This window comes from Boeremia exigua (genome assembly GCF_020726555.1).
Source record: "Boeremia exigua strain MPI-SDFR-AT-0100 chromosome Unknown C7974scaffold_1, whole genome shotgun sequence".
Taxonomy (NCBI): domain Eukaryota; kingdom Fungi; phylum Ascomycota; class Dothideomycetes; order Pleosporales; family Didymellaceae; genus Boeremia; species Boeremia exigua.
The window spans coordinates 493609-512849 of NW_025763518.1; the positions used below are offsets into that span (position 1 = coordinate 493609).

Sequence of the window (19241 nt, forward strand, 5' to 3'; positions counted from 1 at the left end):
TCCACCATGTGTTAGACCATGTGGCGGATGCCACACCACCGCAGATGTGGAATAACCCCCTCCAGAGTGACGATCCGGAAGTGGCGGAGGCTTCGAGTTTTACCCTGTGGCGCCGAGGAGCGAGGCTTTCCGGATGCAGTCGTCCAAGGTTCAGACTAGGCGATCGCGCACCACGTTCTCACCACCGTGAACTTAAAATTGCGCAAAAGTGTCAGAAACGTTATTGTTTGATTAATGTGAAGCTTATTCACTCGCGTCCTCGATACGAGAGCTCACCGAAACGTTAAAATGGCGTTGCCTTTCGCGTGGATCAACGTCAGGGATTTATAGAAGGTTTCGAAGTTTTGAGTGGTGTCTTAGTGGGCGGTCAGGTGAAGGCGTAGCGGGTATGCGGTGGTGTGCAGATGGATAAGCTTCAGGGAAAGACTAGAGTAGTATGCTCAGGGCCTCGAGCTAAGCATGCACGCTGCATAGAAGTCTGTCAACCGGCAACACCGTCGTCGCTTAACTTGCTGTGCAGAGCGACTGCTCAACTTCATTCGTACGCCGTGGCGTTGCGGCGCTTCAGCATGCCGAAGACACTGCCCTGGGATATCTGCGCAAGCTTGAGTGGCGCGAAGCGTAACTCAGGGAGGCGGCGGCCTGCTTTGATGGACTCAAGGACCCTGCATATGTCAGTAAATTGTACTTGAACGTGCTCAAGTGTCGTTTTTGCAGTCAGAGCTGGATCAGCGTCCTAGAGTGACAAGGAACTTACCACTCTGCTGTTATGTACCTCACACTCTTCCCGCCAGTTCTTGTAACCTCTCTTTGTAACTTGGTGGCAGCCAGGCCACCACCGCAGCCCCCCTCCGCACTGATTGTACCTAGGATGACGTGTGTGACAGTCCTCCTCCCTAGTGCAATTGAGTGCCTGGCACCATGCACTGACAACAAGTGCTTGAGTTTATGATCGGAGACCAAAGGGGCTGTCGAGCCATTTATATAGAAGCACAACCCTTGGAATATGTGCTTCTCCTGGTGCACCAATGGTGGCTGAAGGGTATCATCATAGATGTCTGAACCAGATTCTGCATGTACGTCAGTAAAGTGTATTGAGTAACTAGCAACAAAGATGGTTGCAGGCTCATAGAAGATACAGATCGTTGTACATACCAGGAGACTCTTTGAGGCCATGCTGTTCCTGCAAATCACCCTTCTCTAAAACGGGTGTTTTGCCAGCCTTGCTGATGCTCCAAACCTCTGGTAGGCTCTTTTGACCACCCACTCTGAAACCTTTGGCACCCCTCTCCCAGTCTCCATTCTCCTTCCTGCCATCCTTGCCAAAGTCCTCACTGCCAGCTCCGACGGTGTCTGCGACTCGCTTCCCACCACCAGTCAAGCCGCCTTTGTATTGCTCACCCAGCTTCAGACTACGCGATGCGCGCCAGGATGTCGACCCCGACAGCCGGTTCTCGGCGCGTTGGTGCCCAGTCAAGCTGCTGTTCCAAGGGTCGAAGAAGGTCCGTCTGGCTGGAGCGGCCCGCCGTAGGCGAGGTGGGTGCGCGGGACTTGCTTGCGCGTTTCGAGGGGACCAGTTGCGCCGAGGAAGGAGGGGCGAAGCGGTCGTCGTCATCACGCGTCGATATCATGCAGTCGTCCAGACCTGGAGCGCCCATGGCCACAGCGGTTGTGCCCGCGGACAGACCTGGTATCGCATCGGTGTCAGTCGATGTTGCATATTCGTGAACCACCAACGCAAGATAGATTGCAAGTGTGGAGGGCGTCCGGTGAGTGTTGTGATCTGCGCTGCTAGGATGTGATGCTATGTGCAGATCGTGCAGGGTGTTGCTGCAGAGTGGCGGGGCACTTGTACCTGCATGCGTTTCCACAGAATTTAGACTGACACTGACTCAACGAACGAAGCAATGATCGTGCGTTCTGGGTGTTGTAGTTGGATAGGTACTGGCACCGCTGGGTTCGTGGGAGGCGGCAAAGAAGATGAAAGAAATACGCGTTGCTATGCTGGCTAACTGATGTAAAGAGGATGCATCATCAACATGGGGCAGACGCGCCTTCCTGTTTCTGGCGTGGACCAAAACGCCAATACAACACGCCCTCACGAGTTGGTGCCGAGCATGTTTGCAGAAATGACCATGTTTATCTTCGCGTTCAATGCCAGTATGATTTGGAATTATGTATATTTCTACATGCTGATGCATGCAATGTACTATCTTCTGCCGCTGCTTGGTATCGAGGGAAACCCATGAAAATGAGGTGCGCCTACCCATGCAATTACATGCTGAGGCGCCGCTCTTCGCGCCCAGCAAACAAGGAACAAACCCGCCCTGTGATGTGAATAAGTAACAATGGAACCCTGGGAATCACTCCTTTTCCGACTAATGAAAGTCACCCCTTGTAAAAACGCCCGCTAGACAGAAGGAGATGCTGCACCAACTATGTCGGTGTGAGACCGGATCGATGACCTCGGTATGATGAAAAAACAAACATGAAAAGGAAAAGACCACGTATCCTGCTAACCCCTAATGCGAGCGAACAGAAGTGGTCTGACGTCTGCACCCTTGGTATCTCGCCTTTTCAGGTAAGATCCCGTTCTTGATGCGTTGCGTCGTGAACAAAAGAAATTTGTCGTAATTCGTGTCGAGACCGCCAGTCTCACGGCTCCCGGGGCGTGTAGATTGGTAGAAGCAAGCGCCAGACCTATCGCGGCAGAGCTGTAAAGAGTCTAGTGCTTGTTCACTGATGCATCGTACATGGCTCGGGCCTTCTTCATCTGCTCCGGGTCGAAAGCCTCGCTTGCATCACTTCCTTTCCGGCTGGTCAAGGACAAAGAGCTGCTGTTGCCGAATTTGAGACTGGCAAAAGACCGTGCCTTTTTAAGCTTGTTGCCCTTGGATTCGGCCACTTGTGGGACGTAATCGGTGTCGGTTCGAGAGTTGACCTGAACGATTTCTTCGACGCTCGGACGAGGCTTTACGCGCATACGCTTGAACTCGCGCGTGATTCTCTCCAGCTTGGAGGCACCCTTGGGCGGAGGTGCATAGGTAGGCGTCGGCTCTTCGGCATACACATGCGCACTTAGCCCCACACTTGGTCTGCGCTCAGAGCCAAAGCTGACACCTGAATCCGTCTTCTTGCCCTTCCTTTCCTCTGCGTAGGCTTTGAAAGACTCGGGGCCAGTAGTGGCGATGCAGTCATCGATCATGTTCTTAGCAACCCTCAAGTACTTGTCCACGGTCCGTTGCACCGCAGGCCAGCCCGACGCTTCGTCAGGCTCCGCATTGTGGCTGATGATAGTGTCAAGGACACCAGGTCCGCTCTTCTGGACAAGGTTGATGTACTCGAAAAATGCATTTCGTTCATCCTTCAACGTCTGGTGCTCAATGGCAGGTGAAGGAAGTCTTGACGAATCATGCATGGGTGGCAATAGTGTGTTGAGCATACCCACACAATTGAGTTTGTGGAAAGGCTGGGCGCCCAACTCATTGATCATAATCTGTTCTTCTCGTCAGCGTTTACGTTGTTGTTACTCAAAATGCTCTGCTTACCCATCGACGAATGCCCACGTAGACTTGAGCATATAGATTTTCGGCCTTCAGGTTCTTGGCTTCCGCATTCCTCACCCACAGGGCGATGCCGGGAAAAGTCTCAGCCATGGTCTCCATGTCACGCTCATACGAGTCCGGAAAGATCAGTAACCTCTCAAAAGCCGCCACCATCTCTTTGCGTCTCCTGTTCTCCAGGTCCCTCAGGTAGTCGAGGGCCGTTAAAGCCTGGGAGAAGTCCACGAGGTCTAAGTCAGGGTGGAAGCAGCGGCTGACAAAATTGACAATGAAGGTAGGTGGTAGTGAGCTTGGCTGCAGAGGCAGCTTGTTAAGGTGAGTCATGAGTTCAGTCGTGAAGTTCATGGTTGTGGATTCTGACCCGTTCAATGCAAACTGTCCGCTAGTAGGTGAGGGAGCGCCGGTGCTATTGCTTGGTGTGTGACCGCGGGAAAGGTCCTTGGGGAGAGGTTGAGCGCGGGGCACACAGTTGAGTGTGTACATGGTTCGCAGGGGAATCTCGTAAGTCCCGGGATACTGCAGCACGTGTTCCAGGATGTAGGACATGGAGGTGGCGCTTGTGTCGTCAGACCCACTGCGAGAATGTGTCGAAGACATGATGATGATGGTGTTTTGGTGAGCAGGCAAAGGAAGACACCTATTCAGGATCTGCGCCGTTTTGTTTCGGCGAGTCGTGGAAGCGGCGCCGCAAAGCTTGGGGCACCTGCGCCGTGCAAGGAATGTTCAGCCTTGGTGAAGGAGCGCAGAACTTGGAAGATGCAGTTTCGGGCGAAGACGAGTCAATCCGCGAGTCGCTGTGTTGGCGAATAGAACGGGGGTTGCAAACGCGTGACAGAAGTGAAGAGAAGGAAGGTGCGGTGCGTAAACGCAAAAACCTGGAAATGGGCAGAAGTGAAGCTGCGGGAGATTGCAACAGCTCTCGTCGCAACAAGCTCGAGTCGAAGGTCCGGGGTGGTGCTGCGCGGATGTTGGAGTATCCAGACTGGTGATCCTGGTCCTCTCGCCGTGTTGGTCCGGGGAGGAGATGCAAGTGGGCGATGGACAAAAACGAATGTCAAACGCGGGTCAAGCAACGTCAAGTGCTGTGGCGGCGGTGGGGAGAAGAGAACGGTGGGTCGAGAGCAGTTCGAAGGCTGTGTGACGAAGTACTTGGACGAGCAAGAGCATCACTGGCCGTCGAGGGCTTCGAAGGGTTTTCTTCCGCAGATGCTCTGCGCGCGAACCCCTGCAACGCTTCTTCTGGACCTCTCGGTAGCCGCTAACGCGACTATCACGGACGCGCATGTGGCGCTGGCACTACACGAGTTAGGCCGACAGGGTTCACGTCGCGGAGCTGGGAAGGCTAAACTAAAACGCTCCTTTGCGCCTCTGCCCAAGTGCTGCAGCGTGGCAGCGCAGTCACGTCAGCAGTTCGGCCATCGGCCTATGAGTGGAGTGCTTTTTCCTCGTATGCTGCAGCTGCAGCGGTTGGGGCAGGTGGGGCTGCAGTCGGCCGCAGGTTCCTGCGTCCACATGTTCTTCATGGACACGCCCGGCTTTTGTGACACGCCTCTGTGCTGTCAAAACCGCAGTCCCATGGGCGACCGCTGGAAAGCCGGCGGGTTGCACAAGCGAGCCAGTCGTGCGCGAAAAGGGTTCAGTTGTCCCCAAAAGCCGCTGAGTCGCTGCCCACGCGCCAAAGGTACCTAACGGCCTAGACTGGTTCGGTCGACCACGGACGGCTGTTCATGCGCGAAAGAGCACTCGGGGGTGCTCCACGACGAAAAGCGCCGCCGCCGACCACTAGGAACGCGCACTCACTCCCGCACAGCCAACCAGATAATCCTCCCGCCTGAATACAAACGGCACTTTGAAACAGACCAGGTGGCCCTGGCATGTTCTCTGCAGCACGCCAGAAAACGACTCGAGGTTCATCGGGCTTTCTCAGAAGCCCGTGCAGAACTCTATCCCATACTATGCCTCAGGTTCTGTCACCCGCGTCGCAATTACGCCATACATAGCTAGCTACAAACTTTGCTGCCCGTTGTGGCAGCCTCGTCACCATCGTTGTAAAACTCAATGAGGCGTACGGCATCTGTAGCGACGCTGAAGGTCACCCGTGCTGGGCCAGGCTCGAGCATCGCCGCAGACGTGGGTTTCCCTGTACGCCGTCGGCCAGTATTGGAAACGGCACATTGCTCATCTTGTCCATGACAGCAACAACACACAACAACAACGCGACTCAACTCTGGTACGCGCGACTGCGATGGCGGTCCGACCTCAGGCCATAGGGCGCATGGGGAGATTGACAGCCGCCATATAGCCTCGGACTAAGACCGCAGCAAGCGATTGAGCGCCGCGTAGCCATCAACAACGGCTGGGTAGCTTGACGGCTGCCAGAGAGGGGCTGCAGTGCACTGTGACTGGACTTGCACCCGAACACCTGCTTCGACAACGTTGTCGCCAAACGAATGCAACATGTCATCTGTGTCACGCAAGGCTGCATACACGCATCACCATTCTTTTAGCAACGACTCCCCACCTGCAGACCAAATTAGGCGCCAAACATTGTAATCCACACGTTCCAGCCCTGCAACGATGAGATTACAGATCGTAGGATTGACGGGCATGGCTTCGCGGGACCACGCTCAGACGTGGCTTTCTGTTTGGGTGTAAATTGCCGATCAACACGCTTGACGGGCGCAAAGCGATCGAAGTGCCTTCCGCAATTTAACAAAGATTTTCGCGGAGATACCAAGTTCAACAACAACGCCAAAAGCCTCTAACGCGGGACACTCTACCAAAGAATGCAGTCGTGTTTCGCGGGATCTCCAGGTCGAGGTCGGTGTTTGGTTCTGTTGGCGCTCTAGCTAAGCGTGCAAATGTACCACAGCAGCCCAATATCCGGGCTCTCCGCCTAACAAACGTCGAGCACTACGATCTGTCGTGACCCAACTATCCCAATGAGGAATCACCGTGACCACAGAACGCGATAATAACGCACACTGGCTAGGTACTCATTACACCATCCAGCGCAGATCAATGACAACTTACTCGAGTCGTCGCCAAGATGAAGATGAAGATGAGGTAGCACGTGTCAGCTGCCTACGTATACGGCACCCTTGAGTACCTAGGTTCCGATATACTGCCTAGGGCGCAGCTCTTACTTTGCAGGCCAAAGGATATGAGCCGGATATCCTACTATGCGACAGTAACGTAGGGAGAACGCAAAAAACCTGAATAGGATTCTTTTTTGCCTACAATAGATGTAGTTCATAAATGAATTCTATCTTTTAGTATTATGATAGCTACAAGTTCTGTATTGAAGTTTGTAAGCTTGAAGGTCGCTTATCTGCTTTTCAACCTCGGGGGCGCAGTACTCAGCTCTCACATCATGAGGGGGTGCAGCGCCGGACGCCGTGCTCTTGCATACACGAGCATTGGACTCATCAAACTAATACTGGAAAACGTATGTATGCGCGGGGCTGCCATCAGCTTCGTCTGGGCGCGCTGACCGCTGAACGGCGCTGCAACGGTTGTGTAATGGCCATCTCCGAAAAGCTCACCAGCCATCTTCACGCAGGTATGAACGGAACCTGACTGACAGGCGTGAGCAAGGTATACTGTACAAAAAGCGCCACTCATACAAGCGATGTTGTCATAAAACGATTGTTCCGTCACCATGAGACCAACCCATTAATGTTACAAGGACGACCATGGAACTCGAAGCGGCGACGAGCTACTGCAACATGTCTAGGCGCAGGAATTGATGTTAGACTCATGCTCAACACCTGGGCTGACTAATACAGGCTTCACGGCACATAGAGAAGGAATCTTGTAGACTACTAGCTCCACGCCCTACGCTCCCAGCTACAGCTTAGATGAGTCATCACAAACAACCTCACCTTCTCTATAAGGTCAGCTTGAGACGACACGCCAACATCCATTAGCTCCTTACGCCTTTTTGCCAGCATGGGTTCCTCATTGAAGCTAGAGTTTGTTACTGTCGACGTTTTCACAGACAAGCAGTATGAAGGCAACCCATTAGCGATCATTCGCATACCCTACGGCGTCAGCGTGACTCAAGAGCAGAAACAAAAAATTGCACGCGAGTTCAATCTTTCAGAATCAACATTCCTCCACGAAAACGCAACCGATGCAGCTGAGGACAAATGGGCCGTGGACATATTTATGACAACCAAAGAGCTGCCGTTTGCGGGCCACCCCACGATTGGCACGTCATGCTATGTTTTGTCAAGGATTGCTGAACAGCGCGGCATCGAGAGTGGATTCATCAACGCAGGTTTCCAGTTAAAGGCAGGCCCTGTTGGACTTCGGTATGACGTGGCCAAGAAGACGGCTAAAGCAGCCATCCCCCACGACGTACATGTGCATCAGAAGAGATGGAGCAGAGATGAACTGTTTGAGATGCAGCCCAGCTTAGCTGCAGCTTATGAGAGGGGCGAGATGAAGGCGATGCAAGATTATCCTATCGTGTCTATCGTCAAGGGTATGACGTTCGTCCTCGTGGAGCTGGAGAGCGTAGATGCGCTTGCAAAGGTGTCGCTAGCCCAGAATATTGAGATCCAGGGATTGGATCAGGGTTGGGATGAGACGTTCATCGGAAAGTACTTCTATGTGCGGACAGGCAAGAGCGAGAGCGGAGCCACGCAGTTGAGAACAAGATTCATCGAGGGATCGCTCGAGGATCCGGCCACGGGGTCGGCGGCGAGTGACCTGGTGGCTTACTTGTCATTAAATGAGGGGAAGGCCGGAGAAACACTGCAGTATGAAGTGGTCCAGGGCGTCGAAATGGGCCGTAGGAGCGAGATTTTCATCGAGGTCATAATGGCGAAGGATGGTGGTATTGAGACTGTGTATCTCGAAGGCGGAGCGGTGCAGGTCATGGAGGGTCGCCTGACGGTCTGATCTTGAATCAGTGTTGGTAATACCACGTTGCATTTGGGGCTCGATCATCTCGGGGTTGTGACATCCGTACTGCATGAGCGATATGTAAAGGATTCGAAGAGTTTATTAAATTTTGTTTACAAAAAGGGTCATTCTCATATCGCTTCGAGCTGATCCACAGTGATAGCCGTCAGAGCCGCGTAGCCGTAACGACAGCTTTGACACATTTGAGCAGGAGAGCCTTGACCAACGGCTGGTTTGAGACAGGAACGACAGCCACCAAGAGTGGGGCAGCATCCACAAGATTGACAGAGCGGCTCGATTAGAAGTTGGGATCGCCTGGACTTTCGCTGCTATGCGTTCTTGTACTGCCGAATGTACCGTAAGGCATCACAAAGGTTTGAGGGATCCATCCTCGCAATTGACGAAGTTGTAAGAATCTGGAGTGTAGGATGTTTTGAGTGAGCGGCTCAATGTCGAATGGACCAATGGCGCGCTAGCGTGAACTGATCTCCAACACCGTGTGCTTGAGCTTCCTCGAACCTCACACACGACCCGTCTCCAACCTCATGATTTCATGCCTAACGTATTGCCAACCTGATGAGGTTTCTGTTACAGCCTCAGTCCAATAGTTGGCGCCTGCGCCATCTCGGCACGCCGTGCGTTCCCCTCAGGCATGCTTGAATGGCAGGTCCTGACACAGGTTGGCCTTCAACCAGGGTTTCGTGCCCCAGGAACTATCAGCCGCCTTAGTAGGTCCCATATCGTCATGTAAGTCGCCAAGGACATAAGAGAAATGCCTTAGACGCTCAGGTTATTTGGTCTCACACCATCCTCAGTCGTTTGTTCCTTCACAATCGAGGACCGTTCAACGAGGGTTACGTTCCTTTCTTCCTTTCCTCTAATTTCAGATTACGTTGACCGTGTCTGCGTTCTCTTCTAATCTACCGCCAGTCGGAGTCCACTCTTTTGTAAACACTACTTTCTAGTCACCCTATCATCGTCCTATCATATCTTCGTTATCCATCATCATGAGAGTCTCATCAGTTTTCTCGATCCTGCTCGTCGCTGGTGTCGCCAGCGCCCAATTCGGTGGCCAGTTCGGCGGCGGCCAGTTCGGCGGCGGCAACAATCAGAACAACAACCAGAACCAGAACAACAACCAGAACAACAATGGTCAGAACAATGGTCAGAACAACAACAACAATAACAACAACAATGGTGGTGGTGGCGGCGGTGGCGGCAACTTGGCTCTAAACCCGGCCAATGTCCAGAAGAATAGCCAGGCGACAGGTCTCGAAGGGGGGGCTGAAGCCGGACAAGCTGCTTCTAATACGTAAGTATTACCCGTTGAGAGCCAAACCTCAAGGCTAATCTCATCGCAGTGACAATGCCAACTTCATCAACTTTTGTACCGGCAAGACACTTACCAATGGACTCCAGACCCGTGGTGGGTCGTGTAACGGAATTCGTAAGTCTTTTACAGCGCTAGTAGTTGAAAAAGCTAACCTCCTCCAGCCATGGGAGAGATTCCTGCTGCAAGCCGTATGGTCTCTGCTGTCTTCACGAGCCCTAAGAACGGTGATGTGGTAGCTCCAGATACTGCGATGAAATTCTCGGTCCAGATCGCGAACCTGCAAGCCGGAACATTCACGAACCCCGACAACACGTACTATGCTGCTCCCCAGTCTCTTCAAGGAGGTCAAGTTGTCGGCCATACTCACATCACAGTACAGGATCTCGGCGGCAACCCCAACCCTACTCAACCACTCGACGCTGAGAAGTTTGCATTCTTCAAGGGCATCAACGACAACGGCAATGGCAACGGACTTCTGAGTGCAGATCTAGCCGATGGCCTTCCTGAAGGATTCTACCGTGTCTGCTGCATGTCCTCGGCTAGCAACCATCAGCCAGTACTTATGCCTGTCGCCCAGCGAGGTGCTCAAGATGATTGCGTCCGGTTCCAGGTATCTGCCAACGGAGGAAACAATAACAACAACAATAACAATAACAACCAAAACCAAAACCAAAACCAGAACCAAAACCAGGGTCAGCAAGGCCAGCAGCAGCAAGGTCAACAGCAGCAAGGTCAACAGCAGCAGGGCCAGCAAGGCCAGCAAGGCCAGCAGGGCCAGCAGGGTGGCGGCCGCCGCGGACGTGGGCGTTTCGGACGTCCCAAGTTCGCTGCTCGTGACTTCATCGCCTAGACGGTGGCATTCCACAGCCATATTCGGGCTCTAAGGGTGGAACGTGGTAATAGTACTCTCTTCTGCCAAACACAGACAGCTTAACTCAGTCCTCGGGAAGGATCTGAGACGCTAGTTCTGCAGGTGCTTTCTCTTTTCGACGCATTTACGATACCTCTGTAAAACTATGATCAATACAAGACTCGCGTTCTTACTTCACAATATGCCGCCTCATATCCAGCCTTGAACGTGTTGCTACACCCATTGTCAGGTCATCTTCAAGCTGGCTCGCATGTGCTTCCACGCATGCTTTGTTTACCTTGACGTGTTCTGGTGGAGTCTTGGTAGTCTGAGGCATTCATGCGGCCAGGCAGCGAAACGTGGCGCTCGTCTCAGAGATGCAGATCAAGCGGCAAGGATGCGCATGGCCTTGGCATTCTCGGTGCACACATGCATTTTCGGGGATACCCAATGCAGACCTACTTCGTGGGCACACCGCTGTTTGTTGCGCTTTGCTGCGATCTGTAGTGTAACAATGTATCTGCGATTTTTCATGCTCGTCGGGTCATTGAATCGCGAAACAAGTGATAACACTATGTAATGACTCCATATTATAATCATGACATTGAACTTATGCAGGGCTGCGCCACGCCCAAGCCACCTATCTGGTGAGTCAGATGTGGCTGGGTGATGCTTCATTGCTCAGGAACTGGTCATAAGAGCACGCGACCGGAACGCATGGAATTTATGGCTCTTGGTCTCCCCAAGTCTACCCTGTCTATGGCCATCCAAACGACTATGCGCAGTCAGAACGAAATTGAGACCTCTACGACGAGAACGCCACTTCTGCCACCGGAATTATGGCTACAGGTCCTGGAACATGACGACCCCGTACATCTTTGGGTTTCAGTCCGCAACATTTCTCGGACATACAAACACTACGTCGAACGCGTTTTCACGTCCAAGTACCTCCACATGCTTGAAATCTTCTTATCACTCCCACGTCGAGATCCGGCAACAAGCAAGTTGAAATGGCCAGGCGATCCGATTCCGGGATCGCAGCTGGCGATGGCATACGCTGGACTCAGCGAGGATGGAAGGCTGCTGCATCTAGAATCTGCGACCGTAGTGAGAGACAGGAACGGCGAAAAGACGCTTGAAGAGCTCAGATCTACCGGAGTCCTCCCCAAGGAGCGGTTGGAAGAGGCGCCGACTAATGTCAATATGAGTACGAACCCAATGGCGAGCCTGCCAATCCAAGTACCGGTACAAGTCGAGTGGAATGAGGCGCGGAAGGTTTGGACTTGGGAGGTTGAATGGCGGACCCTGCTCAGGCGGTTGTTCAACGCGAAGGATAAGCAGAGGAAAAGATGGCCGACAACAATCTGGTCCTCCGCTCAGCCTCATGGACTTCCCTGGCGTGGTCGTCAAGCTTGATTGGTATGAGGAGTCGATAGTCGTAGTGTCCAGCGGATGGTATCAGGGAATGGGTAGACATAGAGGTTGTCGAGCGAAGCTGAGTGTTGCTGTATCAAAGAGCGACAGCTTTGCTCGTCATCATACGCTGGGCAACCAAGCTGAAGCCAGCTATCGAAGACATGAAGATGACAAGGTTGTAGAACTGTCCAAAGACTTATTAATATGATGGAATGACGCGAATAAGAAGAGAAGCATACAGCATTTCTAGAGTATTCACTCTCTTCCGCATCAGTGCGTGCTTCGACAAAGAGGCGGCGAAGGTTTGGCAGGTTGGACGGCTGTTTGTAATCAGTCAGACGCCCAAACTGAATTAGCAGGCTTACGGACCATTCTGGCGTTCAAGATGTAGTGCTGAATGTGACGCGGTAACGATATGGAGATGAGCTTGGGCTAGTGTCGCACAGACCCGAACATCGCCCATGGGCACCTAGGCCTCCGTTCAAGTTAAACATCAGCAATAACTTCCCTGCACCTGCGCATCTCCAAGCCCCAAAGCGCGTTTCGCTCGATTCACGCAGTGTCGCCGAACCACACGCACTCATTGCGCCGCGATCGAGTCGAACCCCGCGGCCGCTGTAGCCACGAAACAACGGGACTGGTGTAGGAGGGGTCCACGTAGGGGATTGAGCTCTGCAACCAAAGCATAAACATGGCGGTCAATCGGATCAAAGGCGCATTTGCGCCTCCAAGAAAGGGCGAGACGTTCGAACTGAGAGCTGGTCTAGTGTATGGAAATCCCCAAGAAACGATATAGCTGTCCGAAACTAATGGTTGTAGCTCCCAATACGCATACGAACGGTACGACTCCTCGCGGGAACGTAGTAGACCTCTATGATACTGAGACTGTGCTAGGAAAGAAGCCATTCAGAAGACTATCATGTCCATGACACTGGGCAAGGACGTGTCCTCTCTGTTTCCAGATGTGCTGAAGAACATTGCAACGGCAGATCTGGACCAGAAAAAGCTGGTATACCTATATCTCATGTATGCGCCTGATTCAAGTCTATTGAGAGCGATGCTAATTCGTTGCAGGAACTACGCAAAGTCACACCCAGATTTATGCATTCTCGCCGTCAATACCTTCGTACAGGACTCCGAAGATCCAAACCCTCTCGTGCGAGCGCTTGCGATACGGACGATGGGGTGCATTCGGGTAGACAAGATGGTGGACTATATGGAAGAGCCGCTACGAAAAACGCTCAGAGACGAATCGCCATATGTTCGGAAAACAGCAGCTCTGTGCGTGGCCAAGCTCTACGATCTCTCACCTGCAATGTGCCTAGAGAACGGCTTTCTTGAGCAGCTTCAGGAGCTTGTTGGTGACCCCAATCCTATGGTGGTGGCGAACTCGGTCACTGCTCTGGTGGAAATCATGGAAACATCTCCGGAAACGAAGGCGCTGGTCATTACTCCGCAGACACTGAAGAAGATGCTGTTGGCGTTGAACGAATGCACTGAGTGGGGGCGAGTCACAATTCTGACAACCCTGGCAGACTACAAGGCAGCAGACATCAAGGAAGCAGAACACATCTGTGAACGAGTTGTTCCACAATTCCAACACGTCAATCCAAGTGTCGTCTTAGCTGCTGTCAAGGTTGTTTTCTTGCATATGAAGAACATCTCTCCTGAGCTGCTGAAGTCGTACACAAAGAAGATGGCGCCACCCCTGGGTAAGGTTGCGTATTCCGTACGTGGTATTGGTAGCTAACTTGAGGCAGTCACACTGGTCTCTTCCGCACCTGAAGTGCAATACGTCGCGCTGCGAAACATCGATCTCCTCCTACAGAAGCAGTCAGACATCTTGAGCAAAGAAATGCGCGTGTTCTTTTGCAAATACAACGATCCCAATTACCTCAAGATGCAGAAGCTGGAAATTATGGTGCGGATAGCGAACGACAAGAACGTAGACCAGCTACTTGCAGAACTGAAGGAGTACGCACTCGAAGTAGACATGGACTTCGTCCGCAGAGCGGTCAAAGCTATCGGGCAGGTTGCTATCAAGATCGAGAGCGCCAGCGAGAAGTGCGTCAATACCCTACTGGATCTTATCAACACCAAAGTCAACTACGTCGTCCAAGAAGCTATTGTGGTGATCAAGGATATTTTCCGAAAATATCCGGGATACGAAGGAATCATTCCAACATTGTGTCAGTGCATTGATGAGTTGGACGAGCCCAACGCAAGAGCATCGCTAATTTGGATTGTTGGCGAGTACGCTGAGAAGATCAACAATGCTGGGGAGATACTCACTAACTTTGTGGATACCTTCGCAGAAGAGTTCACCCAGGTAAGCTGAAAGACGTGTTTGTAAGAGACAAGCCTAACAAGATCCAGACCCAACTTCAAATTCTCACTGCGGTGGTCAAGCTTTTCCTTAAGAAACCAGACCAAGCTCAGGATCTCGTCCAGAGAGTGTTGCAGGCTGCAACGGCTGAGAACGATAACCCTGATATCAGGGATCGAGCCTACGTATACTGGCGATTGCTCTCGAGCGACCCGCAGATCGCGAAGGATATCGTACTATCCGACAAACCTCCCATCACCTCGACAATCCGCTCTCTGCCTCCTCAGCTCCTTGACAGCCTCCTCAACGACCTTTCGACATTGGCCTCTGTTTACCATAAGCCGCCAGAGGCTTTCCTCGGCCAAGGTCGTTTCGGTGCGGAAGCTATGCAGCGTGCTGCTATCGAAGAGCAGCAGGAAGACGCAAGACAGAACCCGATTGCTGCAGCGGCAGTCGCAGCAGCAGTGAGCGGACAGACAGCACCTCAGTCGAATATGGAGAACCTCCTTGATATCGACTTTGATGGCTCTGCTCCAGCATCGCTTCAAAAAGAGCCATCGCAAGGACAGTCGGGTCTCGAAGGTCTCGCCGGCACACCACAGCGCGTTGCGTCTCCCGCAGTGGGTGGTGCTCAACAATCACAATCCAATATGGACGATCTACTAGGTCTGTTTGGAGACGGCGGAAGCGGAGGAGCACCTGCTGCATCTGCGCAAATGAGTAATGACGACATCATGAACGGTTTCGCAAATATGAACATGCAATCGAATCAGCCTCCGCCTCCACAGCAGCAAACAGGGGCAGAGGCTAGCAAGAAGTCCAACCAAGATCTATTGGACCTATTTTAGGCTTATGCAAGTACGAGGGCATTAGTATTAGATCATGTTAGCAAACAGTTTATGCGGCACTCGCGCGCATCTGCACAATGAAAGATGGGCAGAGAGGCATCAGTGGATTCACATAGACGTCGTTGCCTATTGCCTTCAGCCTGGAGTGACGCTCCTGCCTCTTAGCGTCCTTTCGTTGGCTTGGCGCGGACCCTGATTTTGCCTACGCCATCATAACAACCACTTTCAAGATTTACTTGAATGGACACTCACGTGCGGAGTGGCTTTGTGCTTCAGTAGTTAGCCAAGCTCCCGTTGCCACGTCCATCTCTCTTTCGTAGCACTTCTCGTCATGTTTATGCTCCGCAATTGTATGTTTGTCTGCGCCTGCGCCTGCCCCGCCCCCGCTGTCGTCACTCGGCAACTAACATCTGCATTTAGTGAGCAAACTGGTCTTTGGCGACAGCTCTAAGGAAACCATCGTCGAAATCTCGCAGGGCCAGCTCTACCTTGTCCGACCGCGATCTGTCAAGGGCTACTCCGAGCTCATCTTCAAGGACGCCGCTGCTACCATCCGCCGCACCGGGCAGGAGTTTCAATATCAACTCGTCGTCCAACGCGCATACGAGGAAGGAGAAGAGGATCTGTTAGCAGAAGAAGGAGGCGAAGACGCAGGCCTTGACGCTCTTGCTGGTGATAAGGACGAGAAGACATTTCTGCTCGACGAGGGTCTTCAGTTCCGCACCGACGTACGCTCAACTGGTGAAAAGATCTTCGCTTGGCGCGATCTCAGCGGCGACGTAGACGATCTCTGGGAATTTGTTTGCGACGCTTCCGTGAAGCCCGAGACTGCTGCTCTCTTTGAGCGCGTTGCTTTACAGTGTCAGTACGAACGCAAGAACAGACGAAGCCATCAGCACGCAACCGAGGAGGACCTTGAGGCTCTAGCATACTACGAAGAACCTATTCCAGACGCCAGTCCAGTCCCTAGTCCGACCCGTAAAGCTCTCGAAGCGCCACCTACTGCCGAAGAGCTGTTCCCGAATACTACAAAAGAGATCATGACGAGGAAGGAGGCAAACAAGAAAGCCCCGGCAAAGGAGGTCGAGGCCGAGGAGGAGGCAACTGCAGCGCCCCAGTCCGCTGCGCAGCCTAGAGCCCTGGACTTGCTAGCGGAAGAGAATGCCGAACTTTACCTGTTCGATTTCCCTACTGGCTCATTCAAGTTGCAAGATACCAATGTGACAGCTACGGTCACTGAGATTGGGGATTGGCAATACTGGCTTCATATCGTTGGCGATGAGCGCGAGTGGCTGGGTCAGCCTATCGTCGATGACATCAACCCGGTCTTCAATTACGAGTTCAAGTCGTTCATCTTCAACCACTACCTCGAAGACGGATCAGCTTACTCTTGGCTGCTAAAGTTCAAAGATCAAGAGCAGTTGGAAAGTGTCCAAAACGGTGTTATGCAGGCCCTGTGGGAACATCTGAACCAAGTCAAATGGCAGAAGGCTAAAGACACTGACCGAGAGTACGTGCTTGAAGCTTTCCAAGACATGACCATGGAGGACGTCCCCGAGGAAGAAGAAGAGGAGGAGGATGAAGAGGAAGATTTTGAGGATGCAAACGACCAGCGCAGTGAGCACTACGACTCGGATGAGTCCGAAGACGACACTGAGACTGCGCCGAAGGATGGCGCTGAAAATTCACAGCTGGCAGTTGGATACAAGCATGATCGTTCTTTCGTCGTCCGAGGCAACAAGATCGGCGTCTTTAAGCACACCGCGGACAACCAGCTACAATTCTCGACTACCATATCCAATGTCATGACTCCCAAGGGCAAGGCTTTCAACCCCAATAAGGTCATGCTTCATCAACAAGATCAGGATATGATCCTACAGAACCTAGATAACCCCAACTCGCTGTACCGCATGGATCTGGAGACTGGCAAAGTTGTTGACGAGTGGAACATTCATGACGACATTCCGGTGAAGGTCTTCGCCCCTGAGAGTGTAAGTTTTCCATTATGCGAATATCCTGAGACGTCAAAGCTAACATCACTGTAGAAATTTGCTCAAATGAGTGGAGAACAGACTTTCTTGGGTCTCTCTGGCAATGCTTTATACCGTGTAGACCCTCGTTTGAACGGCAACAAGCTCGTCGACGATCAACTCAAGCAGTATGCTACAAAGAATGCTTTCTCTGCAGCTGCCACGACAGAGAAGGGTCATATCGCCGTCGCTTCTGAGAAGGGAGATATTCGACTGTTTGATCGTCTCGGCATCAATGCCAAGACTCTCATACCTGCTCTTGGAGACCCCATCATCGGCATGGATGTCTCGGCAGATGGTCGATGGGTGCTCGCCACCACTCGAACATATCTCCTTCTCATCGACGCGCTGCAGAAGGGTGGTAAGAATGATGGCAAGCTTGGTTTTGAGAAGTCGTTCGCCAAAGACGACAAGCCACAGCCTCGCCGTCTCGCTCTGACACCAGCACACGTCGCCCAGTTCCAGCACGAGACCAAGGCACCCATTTCCTTCACTACAGCACATTTCAACACTGGTCTTGACGATAAAGAGACAACCATCATTACGGCCACTGGCCCTTTCATCATCACCTGGAGCATGAAGAAGGTCCTCGCAAATCGTAGGGATCCATACAATATCAAGCGCTACGCAGAAGAGGTCAAGGCCGACAACTTCAAGTTCGGATCTGATAAAAACCTTATTGTTGCCCTTCCTAATGAGGTCGACATGGTAGCCCGTCGCGCACTGCAGAAGCCCACGCGAGAGAGTATTGCCTTCCCTTCACGTGTCGGCCAATTGTCTACACCGAGACGTGGCAATCGCAGCAGCTACCTGGGCCGTGATGACATTGTGAACAGTCCTTACTAAGGACTGTGGTTGTGGATTGAATGGCGGTCGACGAGCCAACTGCGGGTGGTATTTTTGAACGATGTTTTGGCGCCGTTATTTCCTTCACAACACTATAGCTTCTCCGAGAGGCGTGGACGTTACGTCTCTTCCTTGATACCTGATTCCCCTTAGATCGTCGAAACGAATGATGAATAAATACACTTTCTACTTCGTTCTACATTCACTTTCACGTCTGAACATAGTGACTGCTACTTGAGTTGTATAAGCACTGTGAATATTCTTCAGACTTGTCTTTGCAACGCACACGATGGCAATTCTTGTGTTTCTTATTTGAAGCATCAGAAGTTTTTTTTGCCTATAAGCTGGTCTGACTTCGTAATATTGTGGGTGTGGGTGGCTCTGAAACGGTAGAGTCCAAATCTACTTTTGTGCCGTATGTACATCGGGTTCGACAGTCTCTAGAGACACGTCCCAAAATCTCATGTTAAGACTCGACGCGTCGGTTTTCACGTCGACAACACTTTCCGACTTTCACGGCAGCAAACTTTGTTCTGCTTGAAATAGATTCTAGCTGACTATTTTACAACTGTCGCATAGGGTTCACTTCATAGCTGAAGCTCTCTGAAAGACTGAAGATCGCTGTTGTAGAGTCATTGTAAGAGATCAGCAGAAGTTCCTTGGCTAGATTCGACCTGGAAGCGCTGCTTGTAAAGATATTGGAGACGCGGACTTCTTTAAGAGTCAGATTTGTGATCCAGCTGCTAATAAGCTAGCTATAACATGCGTCTACGTTACTCAGTGACTGAGTGACTCTGCGAACAAACACAAAGTTGTGGGGATGTGTTGAGGTGTGGGAGAATAGAGGGGACGACAGTTGTGTTGACAACAACGGAACGACGTCATCAGACCTCACCTGGATCTGCACTGTGCGAATAACCAGTTTATCTTGATGTAGAATATCGATCGGACTGACGCTGCGTTTGAGTGTCTGGCAACGCAACTTCCGGTGGCCCGAAGGTCCGACCTTGGGGTAGACTGTCCGACATTGTGGGCGGCAATTAGGGCACGAGTCCACCTTCAAATACCAGGATCAGGCTCGTGCGTTGAGTCAGTCAGATTTGGAGCCCCGCAGCAGA

The 19241-nt window shown here is 52.1% G+C and overlaps 7 protein-coding genes across 7 annotated transcripts; 5 read left to right on the plus strand and 2 right to left on the minus strand.

The window, feature by feature from the left end:
- Positions 1–325: 325 nt before the first annotated feature.
- Positions 326–1820, minus strand: C7974DRAFT_2506 (uncharacterized protein). Its single transcript, XM_046137485.1, has 3 exons — positions 1156–1820; positions 758–1070; positions 326–665 (listed from the first exon to the last, which is right to left on the minus strand). Exons 1-3 carry the CDS (start codon positions 1613–1615, stop codon positions 536–538), a joined length of 903 nt encoding a protein of 300 aa, XP_046002400.1. The 5' UTR covers positions 1616–1820; the 3' UTR covers positions 326–535.
- A 711-nt stretch (positions 1821–2531) lies between these two features.
- C7974DRAFT_2538 (uncharacterized protein) lies at positions 2532–4380 on the minus strand. The gene is made up of 2 exons (XM_046137494.1): positions 3549–4380; positions 2532–3496 (listed from the first exon to the last, which is right to left on the minus strand). Exons 1-2 carry the CDS (start codon positions 4158–4160, stop codon positions 2726–2728), a joined length of 1383 nt encoding a protein of 460 aa, XP_046002401.1. The 5' UTR covers positions 4161–4380; the 3' UTR covers positions 2532–2725.
- A 2990-nt stretch (positions 4381–7370) lies between these two features.
- Positions 7371–8611, plus strand: C7974DRAFT_2545 (uncharacterized protein). Its single transcript, XM_046137495.1, has one exon. It carries the CDS (start codon positions 7515–7517, stop codon positions 8469–8471), a length of 957 nt encoding a protein of 318 aa, XP_046002402.1. The 5' UTR covers positions 7371–7514; the 3' UTR covers positions 8472–8611.
- A 671-nt stretch (positions 8612–9282) lies between these two features.
- Positions 9283–10874, plus strand: C7974DRAFT_2595 (uncharacterized protein). The gene is made up of 3 exons (XM_046137510.1): positions 9283–9786; positions 9836–9921; positions 9969–10874. The coding sequence occupies exons 1-3, from the start codon at positions 9482–9484 to the stop codon at positions 10655–10657; spliced, it is 1080 nt and encodes a 359-aa protein (XP_046002403.1). The 5' UTR covers positions 9283–9481; the 3' UTR covers positions 10658–10874.
- Positions 10875–11416: 542 nt separating this feature from the next.
- Positions 11417–12073, plus strand: C7974DRAFT_370874 (uncharacterized protein; the record flags this gene model as incomplete). The annotated part of the gene is made up of 1 exon (XM_046139986.1): positions 11417–12073. One exon carries the CDS (start codon positions 11417–11419, stop codon positions 12071–12073), a length of 657 nt encoding a protein of 218 aa, XP_046002404.1.
- A 346-nt stretch (positions 12074–12419) lies between these two features.
- Positions 12420–15422, plus strand: C7974DRAFT_2559 (adaptin N terminal region-domain-containing protein). Its single transcript, XM_046137500.1, has 6 exons — positions 12420–12841; positions 12893–12913; positions 12968–13099; positions 13148–13785; positions 13834–14402; positions 14450–15422. Exons 1-6 carry the CDS (start codon positions 12765–12767, stop codon positions 15245–15247), a joined length of 2235 nt encoding a protein of 744 aa, XP_046002405.1. The 5' UTR covers positions 12420–12764; the 3' UTR covers positions 15248–15422.
- A 54-nt stretch (positions 15423–15476) lies between these two features.
- C7974DRAFT_381960 (VID27 cytoplasmic protein-domain-containing protein) lies at positions 15477–18306 on the plus strand. Its single transcript, XM_046140635.1, has 3 exons — positions 15477–15597; positions 15668–17238; positions 17293–18306. Exons 1-3 carry the CDS (start codon positions 15579–15581, stop codon positions 18121–18123), a joined length of 2421 nt encoding a protein of 806 aa, XP_046002406.1. The 5' UTR covers positions 15477–15578; the 3' UTR covers positions 18124–18306.
- Positions 18307–19241: the final 935 nt, after the last annotated feature.